The sequence below is a fragment of the Primulina huaijiensis genome, chromosome 12 (assembly GCF_012295235.1).
Source record: "Primulina huaijiensis isolate GDHJ02 chromosome 12, ASM1229523v2, whole genome shotgun sequence".
Taxonomy (NCBI): Eukaryota; Viridiplantae; Streptophyta; class Magnoliopsida; order Lamiales; family Gesneriaceae; genus Primulina; species Primulina huaijiensis.
In genome coordinates, this window is record NC_133317.1 from 670,800 (window position 1) to 688,741 (window position 17,942).

Consider the following 17,942-nt stretch of genomic DNA (forward strand, 5'->3'; position numbering starts at 1 on the left):
AAATCCATTTGAAACCACAAATTTCCTGTCCAAATATTATATGTTTTTTCTTATTCTCTCTAGCTAGCTAGAGCATATGATAATTAACATAAATATCATGTTTAAAAGTGAAATAAGTAATAACAAATTAAAATATTAATATAATATTTTGTTATTGAGGGAATAATAATACTAAAACGGATAAAAGTGAGAAATGATCAAAGTGAAAAAAAAAAAAAAAAAAAGTAATAAAAGACGGCTAACTTGTTAGATCAAAGGAGTCAACAATATATATGCTCGTCTCTACTGATATAAACCTAATCTCCTTCCTTCCATATTCAGCTCCGCAGCGAAGCGCACATGGAGGTGATTCTACCTTCCCACACCTCGGACTTCGATCTCAACAGCGCAAGGTCTTCCCCTCATGGGGAATACTATTTCAGTGCTCCCACCAGCCCCTCTCATCTCTCTCAATTTTATAAAGATTTTGATGCTTTCTTGGTGGCTGGAAGTGGCGGGACGGTGCCGAAATCATCGTCTCCAAAGAATTTGATCGGAGATGATTTTGCTTTTCATGTGAGCGAAGAATGGGAAACTGCGTCTCAGCTCTCTGCTGAAGAATTGTTTGATGGTGGGGTGATTAAGCCTTTGACTTTGAAGCCTCGGCCAGTGGGGGTTGATCAACTCCCTAAAGTGGCAACGAAGAAAATCCAGGGAGCCTTCTCACCTCGCGGGAAGAATAGCAAAGGAAACGCCGCCGCTGAAATTACTCAGAGAGGAAGATCAGAAAGGGCCGCCGTTAATGCGTCCAAGTCCTCTAGTCGAAGGGCCGCACGTTCACTTTCTCCCATCAGAGACGGCAAATACCAATACTGGGAAGACGAAAAGCTGCAGCAATCTGATAACGCAAAGAATTCTTCAATGAGTTGTTCATCTAAAGGCAGCAAGAAATGGAGACTGAAGGACTTCTTCTTGTTCCGCAGCGCATCAGAGGGACGCGCGGCCGAGAAAGACCACCTGAAGAAGTACACAGCGGCGTACATGCACTCAAGCTTCAGTGCGATCGACAGTCCCGGTCAGAGGAAGGGAAATGTTTCAGCCCACGAGCTGCATTACACAGTGAACCGGGCGGTTTCTCAAGATCTGAAGAAGAAGACTTTCTTGCCGTACAAGCAGGGGATCCTGGGCCGCCTGGCGTTCAATCCCGCCGTCCATGCTTTGGCCAATGGTTTTGGCTTCTCACGTAAATGATATCAAATTACAATAAGAACATACCTCTTCATTTTTACATAAAAAAGAAATGTACTGTATGCTTCGGCTTCACGTTTATTTAATTTTTTAAAAATTGTTTATAACTTTCTTTTTCTATTATCGAAATTGAAATGTTTACAACTTTCTGCAACCTAAAAGTTGGCACATATAGAAATCAATTGGTAATGCTGGTTACAAAAAATAAACATGTCCAAAAACAAAAAACCCTGTACTTTAATTTCATATGCATGTGCTAGACAATGTCTTGCATAACTATTATAATTATTACTTATATTATTGTTGTCTTAATCACTCAATTGCCTTAAAGTTTGACTCGTAAATTGAGATGACAAAATCAAGTAATTAGTCGCGTACCTATCTAATTACATCATAATTAATAGTTCGATGGTTTACACGTTATGATGTAAAATATATTTAATATGCCATAGACATTTAATTTAGCGATAAATTTTATTCGTAAGATCGAATTTATATTAATTTAAACCCACTTTATAAGATGGATAAATTATGAAAACATAACTGTGAATTATATATTTTTTTACGAATAATTTGACAAAAATACTTGAAAAATAGTATCGAGTACTTTTCTTCTTTGACAATCGATATATATAAATGTATTAAATTCAGAAATAAGTCAAGGTCGAGTATTCAACTTCTAGAATAGCAGATTAATTCCCCTTCTCTATAATAATAATTATTTATTTTTTCTCTCAATATTAATCGGTGTGATTTTATCGGCGATCTCGAATCGTCCAACCAAACGAGCAAAAAAACTGTTTCAGAGTGAATTTTATATTTTCTGCCTACAAATATATGATAATTCAGCCAGCCATGTTCTTTATCAAAATACAATATACGCATGAAGTACCTTGCGAAAAACCATGCTGTTGTTCTCCTTCATGTTCCACGAGCGCCACGGGAAACCCTTTATCGTTCAATGCTTGATAGATTTTTAGAGCTTGATCCGGTGGAATCAGGCGATGTTTCTTGGTTTTCATGAAGAAACATGCATAGAAGTGACTGGTAACTGACCTTGTCTTCCAATGAAGAATCTCAGATCCTCCTAAATCTAATTTGATCCAAAAATAAATATAAAAAACGACAATCGGTCCTTTGTTATCTTAATGTATTGATATTTCTTAACACTAAAAAGCAAATAATACAATTAAGAAACATTAATTTTGGTCCTTTGTTATCCTATTAATGTTCCGATATTGTTCATTGTTGTACGGGGCAGAGGAACAATCATTAAACTTTGAATGTAGACTAGCAGACAAATTGCTGTCCCCGCCCCCATTGAAATTTACAAACAATGTTGTCTGTCCAGATTTGTCATTTTATAAGCTGGCACAAAACATAACCAGTTACGACAATATCTATCCGCAGGTACGAAATCCCATATCTGTTTAGCAAATGAGTGTCATTTCAACTGTCTTATCTATAATATAATTATTATAGCATATATATGATCATACAAATATCGATTGTGGACAAGGATCTTATTATTTGACTTTGTATCTTCCTTCAGATTCACACAAGATCGTGTCTTTATATAGCAAAATAAACTTTCACGGACTAACTGACAAAGACATTTGTAATAAATCCCAAATTGGCGTTATATTTATTCTCCCAATCTGGAAAAAATATATATCCTCATATTTAATCTGGCTCTCTAGTCACTAATAGTACGTGGTAAATTAAACCAACAATATATGTATATTTTTTGTTTATTCGTATATTAAATAGGAAAGATTATTCAAATTATGATTTTAAAAAATAAAAAAAATAACTACATCCATCTTTTGAAATTTAATAATAATAATAATATCAATGATTGACTCCTACTTTTACAGAAGGCAGTTTCTAGTATGTATCCTACCTTTGGCCTTAAAAACCCATACGCCCCAAATGCATGCATCCTCTTATTGCTCTTTCCATCTCTAAAGACTAAAATACTCGTAGCTTGCCACCTATATAAACTCCTCCATACTCTGTATTCTCCCACTCGTTCTACTCTCCTCTCAAACATTCAATCAACCAACAAGTAAACATGGAGAGATTTAACAGTTGTTCGTCGACGAGTTCTTCTTCCTCGGCCTCTTACGGGATCAAGACTCTGCCAGATGGCGACAAGTCTGAGAGAATTAAAGGCCCATGGAGCGCGGAGGAAGACAAGATTTTGACCAGATTGGTGGAGCGCTATGGAGCCCGAAACTGGTCTTTGATCAGCAAATACATAAAGGGCCGGTCGGGAAAATCTTGCCGGCTGAGGTGGTGCAACCAGCTCAGCCCAGATGTGGAACACCGACCCTTTTCACCCGTGGAGGATGAGACCATCTTGGAGGCTCACGAGAAGTACGGGAACCGGTGGGCTACCATCGCACGGCTGCTCCCTGGTAGGACTGATAATGCTGTTAAGAACCACTGGAATTCAACTTTGAAGAGGAGATATCTGCAGAAACAGAAACAAAGCATGGATGAGGCCAATGAAATCAAAAAGAAAACGGGTTCTGCAAGCTACGAGTTTGACGAGTATGATCCAATGACGTCATTGTCGTTAGCGCCGCCCGGTATGTGCGGCGGCGCTGGGATGACAGAGAGTACGGCAGGGATGGAAAGTATGCCGGTGAGGTTTTGGGATGTGATTGCTAGGCAGGTGAGTGAGTACGTTTCGTCGTCTTTCCCGGACGCTAATTCCTCCAGATTTCACTAATAATCACCGTGTTGATTTAAATATGATCATAAATTGTAATTTGGTTGTTAATCCATTTTATTGGTTGATTAATTTGTTACTTTGCTGTTAAGATATTGTGTTGAATCAATAATATTCACATATAATTTATCACATATAATTTATCAGTTTATTTTATGAATGCTTTAACTCGAAAACTTCCAACATTTCAGTATTGAAGCCATGTACTTCACTTAGTGAGCGATCGATTGTATGTCGATAAACACACTCGCACGATTGCAGGCACTCTATGTTTCATTTTTATTTTTTTAAAAAAATAGCAACGACTCAAATGTTTAAAAATGTGCGTTCGGATTGATGGATTAGATTTGAAACAAAGAATTTGATTTAGAGAAAATTTTGACTAGATTATATTTAAAATCCATCGCAAATTGATTTGAAGCTCACTTGATTTTTTTCTATTAAAGCAAATCAAAAAAATTTGAAATACAAGTTACTATCACTAATATGATGTTATGCACAGAAGTTGAGTCTCTTAATTAACAATTTTATAAAATATCTGTAGCTCAAGTTTAATGTGATGCGATAATTGGTGGTAGATGAGAGTGGGGCACCAGACATCATGTCGTTTCCAGGTAGAAAGGGCACGTTTAATTTCAAAGGGAATTTACGTACTTTATTATCTTGTCGGCATATGAAATCGACGTATTCATAGATTTGGACATTATTAAACAAAGCCTACACCACATTCTAAACGTGTATGAGAAAACATGGACGGTGTTTTTCGCGACCCTGCTGTATTCTGCATGCTGGCAAACTAGCTACCTGATTTCAGTTTATATACTATTGTAATGCTATTCGAAACAATGGAAAAATTAATCTTTAGAATTGAATTTGAACTAGAGCAACTGTGTATAAGTTTGAGTTTATTTTGAGCTTGGACTTAACCTCGGGCATGGTTGATTGACAAGCCGTGAGTTCGATTCAAGTTTTAATCGATCTATTCAAGTTACTCGAGACATGTTAATACTAACAAACGACACACACGCGATGTATGTATAAAATAATGACATACACATATGAATCATGATAATAACTATTAATAGATCGAGTTGATACATAAAATTTTGTTATAGTTTTAATTATTATTTGGATAACGTAATGAAATTATATTAAATATGAAAGTTGTAGAAAAAATAAGTGAATTTTTGAATTTTTAAAGAGAATTAGATGAAATTGTGCGTAAATTATATGCAAAACACTACTTATCTAACTTGATAAATTATTTTCGTAAAAAATAATTGGGATCACAAAGTCAGACAAGTAAAGACCTCAACTTTTATTTATAAAAGAGTTAATTCCTTCATATACGTGAATTGAACTTGTTAATGTTGTAACAATAAGTGAATGGACTGATTGGGCCTTATTGCAGTAGAAAAATAACCCAATTTGTAATATTGGCCTTTGCCTAACATATGCCCGGAGTTGGATACTCCAAGCGTTAACTTGGCCCGATGTAGATTTTACCAAATAATATTACAACCCCAAGTTTCTATTAATTATACATCTTCCCCCGTGCCCTGGACCAAGGACAGAGAGTATCCCAAAAGTTCGAAAATCCAGATGAACTCTGTTCCAAAGCATCCACTTTTCTGCTTAAAATGGCCGTGGGACAATCGTCAGCAAGAAAACAACACCCAAATTTCCAATAAAAGCACCTGCTCTGTAGAATCCCCTTGGCTCTTCAATTCACTCAAAAATCTTGGCACCTTTGCCTTCAATTTAATCAATTCTGCCGTGTTACCAGTGACCAACAACAACCCTTTTCGTTTGAGCACTGCCATCGGCCAAAACAGAAAGGTTTTGAGCCCTGAAGAGCAAGGTGAGGCGGAACAGAGAGCATTTGCCGCTGCTTTAGCAAGTGGAAAAGAGGCCACAATTCTTGAGTTTTATTCACCAAAGTGTAGCCTGTGCAATTCCTTGCTCAATTTTGTGATTGAAGTTGAGAACAGGAATACTGATTGGCTTAATATTGTCATGGCCGATGCTGAAAATGATAAGTGGTTGCCCGAGGTAAAAATCTGTACAGTGCAAATTTCATGGCTTAAGATTCTTTACCATTATTAGATGCAAATAAAGAACATGACCTAGTGCGAATTAGTGTATACGGTGCAAAAAATTTACCACTTTTTTTTAGGAACAGCCACCTCTGGCAACGTCATGTTTTGTACCTATAGAATGCGGTGATTGTTGGTTAGCTAATATTTGGTGTTAGAGTTCAGGTCAACCGAAACGAATATTCAGCTGCTTTTTCTGATAGCTTGTAGGAAAAAGGATCCTTGTGTTAATGTATTATGATGCTAGAGTCCATAACCAAGGAACAAAAGTGCCGATCACCTGAGGTGAAACTGATTTAGGCGCTATCTCCTTTTAACTTCAATCCAATATATAATTTTTAGTTTTTTATATGTAGGTGCTTATTTGCATCTGAAATTTGTGGAATTGTTTTCTTTACTGTGTTTGGTTTGAGAAGGTGAAGGTAATGTTGTCAACGAGATTGACTGTTAACTTTTAAGTTGGTTGACCACATAAACAGGGTGTTTCCTTTTATTCTATACCTAATTGGTTGTACCTTGTGAAATTCGTCCAAAACGATGACAGCACTATCTTAAACAACTCAATTAGTGTATTTATGGTCATTGAGGAGCAATAATTCTCTGGTGGATTGGTATTGGTTTTTGAAACCTGTTAGGTCTCTCAATGTTTGCCTATTCTTTGACGCATAAGGGAGTGCCGTTCCTTGGCTAATTGTTTCTAAAACATGAAAAACAGATGTCCCTTTGCTTGAACATCCAGAACATGCAAAAATAACTAGAAAGTATTTTCAGAAACCAAAATGAGGGTGCCAAGGTTATTTACCATCTGACTATCGATCATTAAGGGGTGAAACATAATAATTTGAATTCTATTTATCTAACCCTTAACAAATGATATTCTGGGATTTATTTTCTAAGAAGATGAATTTTCTCTGTGGAATGATATTTTGCAACACAATTTATTAATTTCCGAGTTCGTTAGCATTTTTTTTTGCTTCCTTGGCTAGAGTTTTTAACCTCCTTTCTTCTATCAGGAATTATTGATTTATTATTTTGTGAATAGAATCGACCTTTGCTTATCAAGAAATTTCTTCACTGTTCGTATTGTGTAGTCTGTTTTATATTATCTTGATACTCTTTTGTGTTCTCTTCATGCAGCTGCTCCACTATGACATCAAGTACGTCCCATGCTTTGTCTTACTAGACGAACGTGGGAATGCACTTGCAAAAACTGGTGTCCCCAACAGTAGACACCACGTGATTGCAGGTGTTTCCCATCTTCTCAAAATGAAACGCCCTCATCACAATCATTAGAAAGGAAGCCTTTTTATATCAGATTAACATTGATCTGGCAGCAGAACTCAGGAAATACTAGAATTTGCTTTTGATGTCAGAAGATGGATACTTCCTAAGTTCAGCTGCTGAACGACTGTGAATCATATCTATGTTCATCCTTTACGTTTGTTTGGTCTCTGAAAATTCTCAGCTTCCGCTGGGTTCTCAACTTTCACCAACCTTCTGTTAAACTGGTATGGAAGTGATGGAAGAATTGTTTCGTATCACGAGACTCGTAGCTGCAGTTTATATTATTTTTCTGGGGATATGTCAAAAGTTCTCTTTATTGTTGTCGAATGTGTTTATGCAGATAGCACAGAATTCCGATATGTACGGCTGCAAGATAATGAAGAGATAACTATAAAATTTTAAGGATCAAAGTTACAAACAATGCTATCTGTTGAGCAAATCACTCATATATATTACAACATAGACATTCAGTGTTTTATTGGCGTTGATAAATTTTAACAAAGTTAAGTCAGAAAGAATACATGCTGTTACCTTCAATATCAGGGTAGCAACATCGTTAATGCCTAAAAATTTGTTCACATCCAATGGAATTTCTATCAAATTTACAAGGGGGAATCTGAATATAATGATCAGGAAAACGGACTAATATCTTCTGGCTGCAGATTGCAGCACTTGTTATTTTTTCCTTTCTGCCATTTTTGGTAGTAGATGACTGAGGTTTCCCTTCCATGGTAACACAGATACGCTGTTGATCCCAGCTCTAAAAAGCGAATTATTTAGTATGTTTGAAGGGCTTGAAATATTTGAACCACGATTTAGGTCCGGTGAAGATATACCAGAAAGGGCTTCAAGCGTTGAACAAGGAGACTGATGAGATGTTACTCCATTTTCTAAGGTTTCCGTGAAAGATTGACGGTTTTTGTCACCAAAACTGTAATCAGATTTCAATTCAAGAAAAACGCATTATTCAACTGTCTGTAAACAAAATGGCAGGGTGAAACATACCAGTTAGATGGCAGTTTCCCTTGCTGGATCATTGGAGCCGATGATGGCTGTAACACATCCTTGTTCCGTCTAGTCCAGCCACTTGGACTCTGTATTTCCTGGATGTACTGTCTACTTTAAGATTTTGAGTTTCGGACAAAAGAGATAAGTATTAAAGGGAAGTTTCAAAAAGAAACTGCTATTTCATATCCAGGTTTTGAATCCATTATTTAGCTTGTGGGTGTGAATCTTACAGGCACTTTCATCCGTGAAAATTCTTGAGGAAACTCTCCAACATTATTCTGATTCTGGGAGCTTCTTAAGAAAGGATGCTCGAGCAGCTTAACAGCCGATGGTCGATCTTCAGGTTTTCTCTGAAAACACCATTGCAGGAAATCCTTCCCTTCTGCAGACAATGTTTCCGGAATGGGTGGTACTCTGTTCAATACATTGAACATTGCTTGTACCTACCACCAAAACGTATGTCACAACTCAAGGTTCGAATATTCATAACCTCAGCTTCAACAGCATATCTAAACTATCACAAGTAGCGATCCACAACACGAACAGGTTTTTTTTTCCACGAGAAAATATCAAAACTTGTTTGATATTGCCTGTCATGATTCACATTGACTCAGGAAAAATTGTGGAGTAAAAAATAAGTTTGGGAAATTTTCCAATTTCATAAACTGGTAGTTTAATAAGAATATTTAACTTGCAACTTTGGTCCTGAATCTACGCGAAAGGGTAGTCCAATTGAGATTAATAGTCGAGAAGAATATCTCGATTGTAACTAGACGAGTCTTTCTAGCGTGCTTATATCATCACTCACACAGTACCTTAACAAACTTCTCAAGGGGTCACCAATCTCAGAATTGTCCCGAATCAAGCATGTTCAACTTTGAAGTTCTTATATGATGAGATTTTTGTATGAGATTCCAAAAAAAAAAAATTATCTTTTTTATATGAGTAATATTTATCAAATCTTTTAAGCTCTCCTCAACTGTACAGTCTCATAACTACACAGTCTTTGAATCTCTCTCATTTCGATATGGAATCAGTTCATCTTTGTTCTCTCCGCCTAGAAGCTTGCCAGAAGCCACTCATTGTCTATGCAACCACTTGGCACCGATGATCATTCACCGTCCTCTTTGGCCCCGAGCGTCACACAAAGTGTGAAACTTTTCGCTATTTAGGATTTATTATCCAAAAGATTGGGGATATCAGAGAGGATATACACCATATGATTAAAGTAGGGTGAATGAAATGGAGTATGATATCAGGAGTCTTATGCAATAGAAGTGCGAGGATATACACCATATGATATACACTATATATGCTTAAGATGACGGTAACAGATATGTGTATGTTAAGATGGATGTGTGACAAAACACGCAAGAATATAATTAAGAATGAAAGAATAATGAGCTATTTAGGTGTAGTCTCCATAGAGGATAATATTAAGGAGAGACGTCTAACATGATTTGGTTATGTGAAGAAGAGACCACACACGGTCCCAATCCAACATATCTTGGATTGACAGGTTAATGGCATGAGTAGAAGGAAGGGTAGACAATTGAAAACTTGGATAAATGTGGTTAAAGGAGATATCTTAGATCTTGGTTTAAGAGATGACACGTGGGAAAATCGCTTAGTTTGGAAAACTAATATCGACGTAGCCGACTACGCAACTAGCGAGAACGTGCTTTGATGACAATGATGAATAAATTTGTAGCCTGAGTTACCGTTCACCGTTAATAGTGTCACGTATTTTCATATGATAGATGGGATTAAGACGCATGTGTGGATCGTCGGCACATGTTCACTCCATTATGTTCACTCCAAGGAGGTTACTCGGGTTTATGGCCTAATAGTTTCTTACGTGCAGATCGTGGTGATTCAACTACTTACGCCATTATGTTCACTCCAAGGAGGTTTTCCTGACAGCATTTCTATGACTGTACAACCAATGCTCCATATGTCCACTCCGTAGGCCAGTTCCGGATTAGCATCTTTTCGCATCACAGCCTGTAGTACCTGTGAGACACATTTCGACAAATATTTTGAAATTTAGGTCAGCAAGAAGGCAGTGAAAGTATCCGAACAGGACTTGAGATACCTCTGGAGCCATCCAATGTGGGGTACCCTTCAACGAAAGCTCTATATGATGCCCTGTAAGCTAGAAGAACGAACAAGAGCGACAAACAGGTCAGTAAAATTCATTTAGCAGCTTGAAAACAACTTAAATTATAAGCTATGAAAGGTTACGTGTTTTGCTAATCCAAAATCAGCAAGCTTGACAACACCAGATGCATCCACTAGTAAGTTTGCCCCTTTAATGTCCCTGTTTTAATCATATAGAAACTTCAAGATTATTCAAAAAACATTATTTCAATAATCAGAAACGTTCATGCCCGACTCCTAAACAGACCGTCACCTGTGTATGGTCTTTGTGCCATGCAAGTAAGCCAACCCTGAAAGAATGTGACGGGTGAAATTGCGAACAATATTTTCAGTCATAGCCCCACAATGTTCACGAACATATTTATTAATCGATCCAGGGTGAACGTACTCCAAATATATGCACAATCGATCATCAATCTACAGAAATTACATCTTCTGGGTCAATTTGTTTGTTGAGTATCACTAACTATAGACATCAAGAACCGATATTTGCTTACAATTTCGGACCCATAGTATTGGACTATGTTCGGATGCTTCAACTCCCTGAGAAATTTGATCTCCTGATTCCGAGAAACAGATCAGATAATATATATAAAATCTGTCGTAAATATGTCTAATAGTAAGAGGATGATCTCAGAACCTGCTCCAACTGCCTCACACATTCTGCACATTTAGGGTCATCTGGAATAATCTCAACTTCTTTCACCGCACATGTCGCTCCAGTTTCACTATGTAAACAAAGCCAAACAAACGTAAAGCAAGTATAATCAAAATACCACAGTTAGACAAACCCATTTATATTTTTTACTCATACCAGTGAGTTGCAACATAAACACTCCCATATGTCCCCCGTCCTATGAGCCGTCCCCTCTGCCACGGCCCTTTACCTGACAAGCAATCTGATTTGTTTGTGTTATGTCGAGTAGAAGGTGATGTCCTTGATATTGCTGGTGGACGAGGCAAAGGATAAACTTTGGCGTTATTATGTGAATGAAGATGACTTCTCAAGTTCTCGTCGGCTTCAGATGAGCTTTGGAATGGAGAGTAGTCGGGGGTTGCAGATATTCTGTCGGAAGTGGAAGCCTCAAATTTTAAAGCTGATGAGACATGAAAGGAGGGTTGGAAAAGATCCACGGTTTTATATCTTTGTGGGCTTAGTATGGGACTAGAGTAAGCGCTGCTCGGAGCACTTCTTGCGGGCAAATGTATTCGGAGTTCGTTTTGTGCAGAATCGACATTTAGTTGTTGAGGCAACCCTCTTCGACGAGAAGTTGGATATACATATGATCTTCTTACAGCAATATCATCTGTGGTTTTTCCCAGATTTCGATGCAAATTATTTCTGCAAGATCGATGCAAATTATTTCTGCAAGATGTACACTGATATTTTTATGATAACTGATGAAATTTTAAGGCTTAACAGCTTGAGAACTCGAATTTATTAATCCTTAGTTCACTCTTCATTTTCTCCCCTATGCATGTACCAAATATACTATTCTTTCTTACAGGCATGGTGGGTCTACAACAGTCCCCTCAAAATACCTTGCTTTCTTCGCCTTTGGTTGGGAACAAATGATATGATCATATTCTCATCGGACTAGAATCAAAGATTTAATTCCTTGTTTGTAGTGTTTATTTTAGTAAAATTGATATTTATCTGATGCTCATTTCCATATTAAATAGCTAAAAATCATGCAAATATTCATCAAAATCAAAATCATTCACACAAAAAAGTTAAACCTGGCAGCTGAAGAGCCATGCAAACCGTCGTTCTGCTTAGACTGAAAAGTCACTCCAGGAAGGGGAAGCGGTTGCGGGACGGCTGAGTTGGACCAGTGACCGCCTCCGTGGGGCGTCCGTGGCACCGACTCTGAGTCAGGAGAAACGGGCCACGACTGTGAGCCATCTAGACTGCTCCTCCCCTGACCCACTTCATCATCCGTCAAATATCTCAATTTCCTTTGCCGGGTCAGCTTCTTTTTCTGATCACAACTCCTCGAGTTCATGAAAATATCATTTGAGCTTTTGCTCTTCAATGACGGATTTGAAGGAGAAGATGATCATTAAGAAGTAGCCGATGAAAATGCACTCCAAGGAGAAGGCATGGTTACACAGGATTTGAATATTTGATTTCTTGAATTAAAGTCTAAAATAGCTAAATCCCATAGGATAACTAAATGTTTGTTGTAGATGGAGTATGGAGAAAAACAAGGTCAAACTCTATATCCTTCATTCATTCTTTCTTTATATGTATATGAATATGTATCGCTCTTGCTTCACACTCAGTAAACATTTGCAGTCAAAAACACGCAGAGAGTTTTGTGAATTCTGAAGTCCAAATATCTTTTTTTTTTTTTTTGGAGCGCAAATCGAAGTCAATGGTGACTAATTAAAAGATTGTGTGTGTTCTGTTAATGAAATTTCGTTGGAGAGTCTAAGGTTGACTAAATATTGCCGTGTGGGACTTGCCAATTGTAGTAATATAAAAAATATAACATAATATAATAAATTATAAAAAAGAGGATAAACTTCAGATATTTTCAAACACTAAATAATATTATTGAATAATAGATTCCTTATTCTCCAAGGCAGTAGTAATAGTTAATTATTTTGACGAATTAATATAATGATATCTTTTTAAGAAAATCTTTCATAACTCTAATGGTACTATCTATGAATATAAAAATAAATTTCTCAAAATTACAAATATATATATCATAATTAGTTTTAAAATTATCAAATTTATTTAGTTCTCATCTTCAATTGTTCTGTTCGTAGGCAAAAACTTGTGTGAGACGGTCTCACGTGTCGTATTTTGTGAGACGGATTTTTTATTTGGGTCATCCATGNAATCTACATAAGTTTTGGTCAGCGAAACCCAAGCAATTTGTAACTCAGTCTAAATCGCGTGGTCTAAGTACGGACATGAGACAAATTCAAAGTCCATGCAAGCTGGGATATATATTGGCAAACAAACGAGTTTATTAGCTTATTTTCTCAATATCTATTATATAATTATTTTTTAACATATAAAAAGTGATCTATTGGTAGGAAATATTGGCAAGAATGAGACTCGAGAGATTCTGTGTTAGAGTCTCATTTGTCTTGTGTGAAACCGTGTGTCTGAATTGTAAGAAAAAATAAGCACGAGAACATTGTTTGCCACTTATGTTCTTCAACGTGGCAGTAGGATTGAGTCATGGTAACAGAAGTTGGTGAAGAAATATTGACAAAGGAATGCGGATGAGCAAATTGATTTGAAAAATTTGTCTTCCCTTTTGTTTAAAAATCTTATCTTGTATTTCATTTACTCCCCTAAACCAGACAAAAATTAATTAATCAAACATTGGGCTGATTACAAGACGAGTAAACAGCTTAGACACCAGCAAGTAATCGATTTAAAATCTAGAATTAGATTTCCCATAAACCCATAATTTGGTGTTGGAGGTGTAGCATACAGTTATAATTGGAAAAATACGTAAGAAGTCACACTTTTACATTTTTTTTACTGACAATTTTCAATAAGGTGCATTCAACTTGCTCGGCCTTTATCCTGCACTCAAGGTACAATCAGTGGACTATTGCTCCATAACTAATGAGAAGGAATTAGACTTACCAATTGGCTTGTTAATGGCTGTCATCTAGAGCCGTCAAAACGAGTCATAGCCAATTGCCTTGTTAATGGCATAATTTAGAACCGTCAAAATATTTCAGTGCCAGCGGGTAAGTTGATGATCACCACCCAAATTTCTGAAATGACCCTGATATGTTTTGGCCAAATTCTTATTGACAGTGAATCTCATTTGCATTGCACGTTCACACCACTTTTCTTCTAGATCGAACTTGGGATATTCGTACATATTCCAATGAAAGGGCATAACAGTTTCGACTTTCTTGAAAAATCTCTTTCACAAAATAAGTCACAAAAAGGAAATAAAAGTACAACACATCACTATCCATTTCAACTTTATCATATGTAAATCAGAAGAGCACACAGAACGTGATAGCAAGCATAAAACAGCTGGTACAAAATACGTGTTACTCTTGCAAATGCATCATATCAAGCTACTGGTAAAAGTCAAGTAGAAACCATCGTGCCGGTTCACCAACAAACTCGTAACTGAAAGTTCAACAGTGCATATATGGTTTTGTGTACCTGCCTCCATGTTTTTATTAACCAGCTAAAGGATTCATAACTTGCCCAGTAAACAACACCACCCCTGTCATATCTTCGCGTATGACAAACAAGAACGGATGGTCGGCCACAAAGTCCAACTTATCATTAATCATTGCAGACCGTAGTGTAACAACACCAGCAGTGGCGGCTGCAGCTTCTGTACCTTCCTCATTTACCTCGATAAATGACTTGTGGAAAATGTTTGAAACGTAAAGATTTTGGCTAAAGGTGGAATCCACCATCTCTGTGAGACCACCACCAGTAAAGGGCAACACGAGCCCTTGTCCTTTGAAAATTTCAGATGCCTCGAAACCAAAATCTATTTTGAACTTAGGAATGCGGAAATCACCAACTTCTACTCGTTGATAAGGGAGGTGATGTTCTATGAATCCAGATGTGGAGCCAAATTTCTCTAACAAAGTGAGAAGCCCATCTTTGGCATCCGGAAGATAGAAATACATTGTGAATTTACGTTTATCTTCACCTTGTCTGTATGATAGTGCCAAAACTTTAAAGCCATCAAACTCGCGTACATGTTGCTTCTTCTTACTGGTCATGAATGCCACCTGAACTGAGCTGCCATTCAAGAGGAAAAACTCATCCTCTTTTGTGTTTGATGCGTCGAATTTTTCATTCCAGGCTCCTTTAAAGTACACTGCATTCGTGAAGATGAGCCTTGTAGAAGCATCAACTGAACCAGGCGGAAGAATTTCCTTAATCAGGCCGTTTGTTTCCTTGTCAGCCCATGTATTCACCTCATTTGTTACTTCGACAGCCTTCAGAAATTTTAAGGACCAACAAAAGTGACGATTAGAACATACCAAAAATCGATTTCTTCAAACTATAAACAACAAAACCATGATCATAAATTATACACAAGTTGATATCTGGTCTGCATCTGTGGCCCCCTAACACTGCAAATAAGCACCATTTTTACAAATTTTAAACTTGTTTGGTAGCATTCAACAAACTTGTACACAACAAAGATATAATTTCCAGCAGACAGTGGGCTAGGAATTGCATACAATCGTCAAACAAATATATTTTAGTTAGAAAACAGATAGTTTAAGCTTTATCTCTATGCACAAGACTCACTGATGTGCAGAAATCGCATTGACAAAAATGTAGTAAACATAGTAGCATAACATATAAACGTGGGCCTCCAAAATTCCATCTACAAAGCCTCCAATAATTAAGATATCCTCATTTGGGTCGCATGAATGCATTCAACAGAAACTCAGCAACATTGATCAGCAAAGTTCGGTCATTATTTGAGACTCTTCATCCAACCCCAAGGAGCTGTAACTCTATATTCTCTCTACATTTACGACCAAATTGCAGATTCATTGAACTAGAATGCTTAGGCTACACAACTATTCTTTTAGCAAAGGCAGTTTTCGGACAACCAATTTGTCAGTAGCATTGAGACATTAAGTTGGGAGTTATCTTGCTTTTTGCCTAGTTATGATCATAGAACTAGGAAGTGGGAAAAACAATAAATATGGTAAAAAAAAAACCAGTTTTCCTTGCTAAAAGGAAAGACTAAGAATCAGGAATCCTTGAGGACATGGAATTTGGCCAGCAAAGTCATAAATGAGTAATCCCTGTGGTAGAAGGGTCCCATATTAAATTACAAAGTTATTCTTCCAATCCCACACGAAAATTTACAACACGGAGTCTTCACTTGTTCATATAAAAAAATTCGTTCCATAACAGATTCCAGAAGTACCATTTTGTTTGATTAGTCAGTATCAATTATATCATACATAATATAGTCCAGGATTTGTATAGATATCGCAAACTAATATATTTTTCATTCCTAAGTTGAAACAAATCCACCACAATTGCCAAGAATCAAACAAATGGCTCCAAGAATCCGGATTTCTACACACGAGTTTCGAACATATAAAATGAACGTATAACTTCTTGCCCGAGTCTTCTCACAGAAATTACCAAAGATCTCCAAAACTTATAGCAAAACTTGAAATGAGAAAGAAAGTCTTCAAGTGAAAACGGGTATTTCAGTTTTCCCGCAATTACTGATACTCAAGAAACCAGGAAAAGATATGTCCAATACCAAGTTCCTGATTAAAAACTGACAAAATAAAAAATATAAATCGTACCTAGATGCACCAACCAAAGATCATATAGAAACCGCATTGATGAAATTACAAATTAATTTCTAACTAGTATTATTTAAAAAAAAAAAAAAGAACTAGCTTGATTAACAGTTTTACAAATCCGAAGCACCAATGAAAAAAACCAACCTTGGTCTGGAAATCAACATGGCTAGAAGCAGCCTTGTAAACATTATCTACAATTTTCTTGAAATCGGACTTAAAGTTAAGGCTCTGATCAACCCATACACCGTTAGCAAAAGACAACAGGGGCCCACCAAGCGGCCCAGCGTCGGCGAACAGAAGACTCACAAGCTGCGACGAAAGGGAATTCAGGTCTTCCGTTGATTTTGTCTTGAGAAATCCCAGTAACTGATCCCTGGTCGGGCCATTCGACCCGGCGGTAATCAAGCCCAGAACAACATGAATCGACAGCGGGGAGAATACAAGATTGGCTTCCTTGGCTTCGGTCATGATCACGTGCTTCGCCAGAGACAAGGAAACGTCGGTTTGGTTGAGGATTGATTCTCGCAGATCCATAGTTGGCTTTGTGAAGGTGAGTCAGCGTTTATGTTTGCAGAAAGAAAATGAAGCTACTCGAAGACGAAGGTTAAGATGGGTTTCTTAAATGATAAGTAGCTGTGGACCAACAAAACGAAATTCGAAATTAAAAGAAACTTCCTCCTCTTTTCGTCTAATGAAGAAGAAAGGTCCAGACAGAAAATATATTATAATATTATTCAGTTCGTCCTAGAATCCACGCGTACTCTTTAAAACTCATTACTATCTATATTATTATTTTATTAAATTTGATACAATTAAAATAATTAACTCTGATGTCATAGTCTGTTTTAATAAATATATATATTAATAAAATGTTAAAATTTTATTGTAAGTTATATGTACTTCAATGGATAGAGTCATTGTTTCTTGGGTTTAGGTTATAGGTTTAATTCTTACTGAAGTCATTTTTTTATTCTTTTATTTTAAATTTATTTTTTATTTTATATATCAAAATTACAATGTAGTCCTTCGCTATTTCTTATAATTATATTTTGATCCTCATTTANATATGGTTAACCCGTTTCACATATAAAGATTCGTGAGACCGTCTCACAAGAGACATACTCATCTTC

The 17,942-nt window shown here is 36.8% G+C and overlaps 6 protein-coding genes across 8 annotated transcripts in view; 3 read left to right on the top strand and 3 right to left on the bottom strand.

Annotated features, from left to right (window-relative positions):
• The first annotated feature begins 339 nt into the window (after positions 1 to 339).
• LOC140990047 (uncharacterized) lies at positions 340 to 1,230 on the top strand. Its single transcript, XM_073459632.1, has one exon. The coding sequence runs from the start codon at positions 340 to 342 to the stop codon at positions 1,228 to 1,230; it is 891 nt and encodes a 296-aa protein (XP_073315733.1).
• Positions 1,231 to 3,142: 1,912 nt separating this feature from the next.
• Positions 3,143 to 4,042, top strand: LOC140990716 (transcription factor MYB1-like). The gene has a single exon (XM_073460550.1). It carries the CDS (start codon positions 3,302 to 3,304, stop codon positions 3,962 to 3,964), a length of 663 nt encoding a protein of 220 aa, XP_073316651.1. The 5' UTR covers positions 3,143 to 3,301; the 3' UTR covers positions 3,965 to 4,042.
• A 1,480-nt stretch (positions 4,043 to 5,522) lies between these two features.
• LOC140990626 (thioredoxin-like protein HCF164, chloroplastic) lies at positions 5,523 to 7,754 on the top strand. Its single transcript, XM_073460411.1, has 2 exons — positions 5,523 to 6,016; positions 7,198 to 7,754. The coding sequence occupies exons 1-2, from the start codon at positions 5,567 to 5,569 to the stop codon at positions 7,351 to 7,353; spliced, it is 606 nt and encodes a 201-aa protein (XP_073316512.1). The 5' UTR covers positions 5,523 to 5,566; the 3' UTR covers positions 7,354 to 7,754.
• LOC140990624 (mitogen-activated protein kinase kinase kinase 5-like) lies at positions 7,638 to 12,885 on the bottom strand. Of its 3 annotated transcripts, XM_073460408.1 has the most exons (12): positions 12,253 to 12,885; positions 11,327 to 11,854; positions 11,153 to 11,240; positions 11,010 to 11,072; positions 10,766 to 10,929; positions 10,597 to 10,672; positions 10,448 to 10,507; positions 10,240 to 10,365; positions 8,583 to 8,795; positions 8,350 to 8,447; positions 8,181 to 8,275; positions 7,638 to 8,104 (listed from the first exon to the last, which is right to left on the bottom strand). In XM_073460408.1, the coding sequence occupies exons 1-12, from the start codon at positions 12,516 to 12,518 to the stop codon at positions 7,974 to 7,976; spliced, it is 1,908 nt and encodes a 635-aa protein (XP_073316509.1). In that variant the 5' UTR covers positions 12,519 to 12,885; the 3' UTR covers positions 7,638 to 7,973. The 3 variants fall into 3 exon arrangements, with proteins under 3 accessions (XP_073316509.1, XP_073316508.1, XP_073316510.1); XM_073460407.1 differs by having other exon boundaries at positions 7,638 to 8,275; positions 12,253 to 12,884; XM_073460409.1 differs by lacking the exon at positions 7,638 to 8,104 and having other exon boundaries at positions 8,109 to 8,234; positions 12,253 to 12,883.
• Positions 12,886 to 14,371: 1,486 nt separating this feature from the next.
• On the bottom strand, positions 14,372 to 17,464 carry LOC140990625 (serpin-ZX-like). The gene is made up of 2 exons (XM_073460410.1): positions 16,957 to 17,464; positions 14,372 to 15,465 (listed from the first exon to the last, which is right to left on the bottom strand). Exons 1-2 carry the CDS (start codon positions 17,344 to 17,346, stop codon positions 14,686 to 14,688), a joined length of 1,170 nt encoding a protein of 389 aa, XP_073316511.1. The 5' UTR covers positions 17,347 to 17,464; the 3' UTR covers positions 14,372 to 14,685.
• Positions 17,431 to 17,942, bottom strand: part of LOC140990048 (serpin-ZX-like) — a 4,357-nt gene continuing 3,845 nt past the window's right edge. The window contains exon 2 of the mRNA XM_073459633.1: positions 17,431 to 17,445. Coding sequence (XP_073315734.1) covers positions 17,431 to 17,445 — 15 coding nt within the window. The remainder of the gene's footprint in view (positions 17,446 to 17,942) is intronic.

What these genes read in the sequence shown, in the direction of transcription:
- LOC140990047 (XM_073459632.1), top strand. Translation starts at nt 340, where the DNA reads ATGGAGGTGATTCTACCTTCCCACACCTCGGACTTCGATCTCAACAGC.
- LOC140990716 (XM_073460550.1), top strand. Translation starts at nt 3,302, where the DNA reads ATGGAGAGATTTAACAGTTGTTCGTCGACGAGTTCTTCTTCCTCGGCC.
- LOC140990626 (XM_073460411.1), top strand. Translation starts at nt 5,567, where the DNA reads ATGAACTCTGTTCCAAAGCATCCACTTTTCTGCTTAAAATGGCCGTGG. An exon ending in ATGATAAGTGGTTGCCCGAG is followed by an intron (nt 6,017 to 7,197) that starts GTAAAAATCTGT and finishes CTCTTCATGCAG; the next exon opens with CTGCTCCACTATGACATCAA.
- LOC140990624 (XM_073460407.1), bottom strand. Translation starts at nt 12,518, where the DNA reads ATGAACTCGAGGAGTTGTGATCAGAAAAAGAAGCTGACCCGGCAAAGG. An exon ending in GGCACAAAGACCATACACAG is followed by an intron (nt 10,673 to 10,765) that starts GTGACGGTCTGT and finishes TGATTAAAACAG; the next exon opens with GGACATTAAAGGGGCAAACT. An exon ending in GGGAAACTGCCATCTAACTG is followed by an intron (nt 8,276 to 8,349) that starts GTATGTTTCACC and finishes ATCTGATTACAG; the next exon opens with TTTTGGTGACAAAAACCGTC.
- LOC140990625 (XM_073460410.1), bottom strand. Translation starts at nt 17,346, where the DNA reads ATGGATCTGCGAGAATCAATCCTCAACCAAACCGACGTTTCCTTGTCT. An exon ending in ATGTTGATTTCCAGACCAAG is followed by an intron (nt 15,466 to 16,956) that starts GTTGGTTTTTTT and finishes AAATTTCTGAAG; the next exon opens with GCTGTCGAAGTAACAAATGA.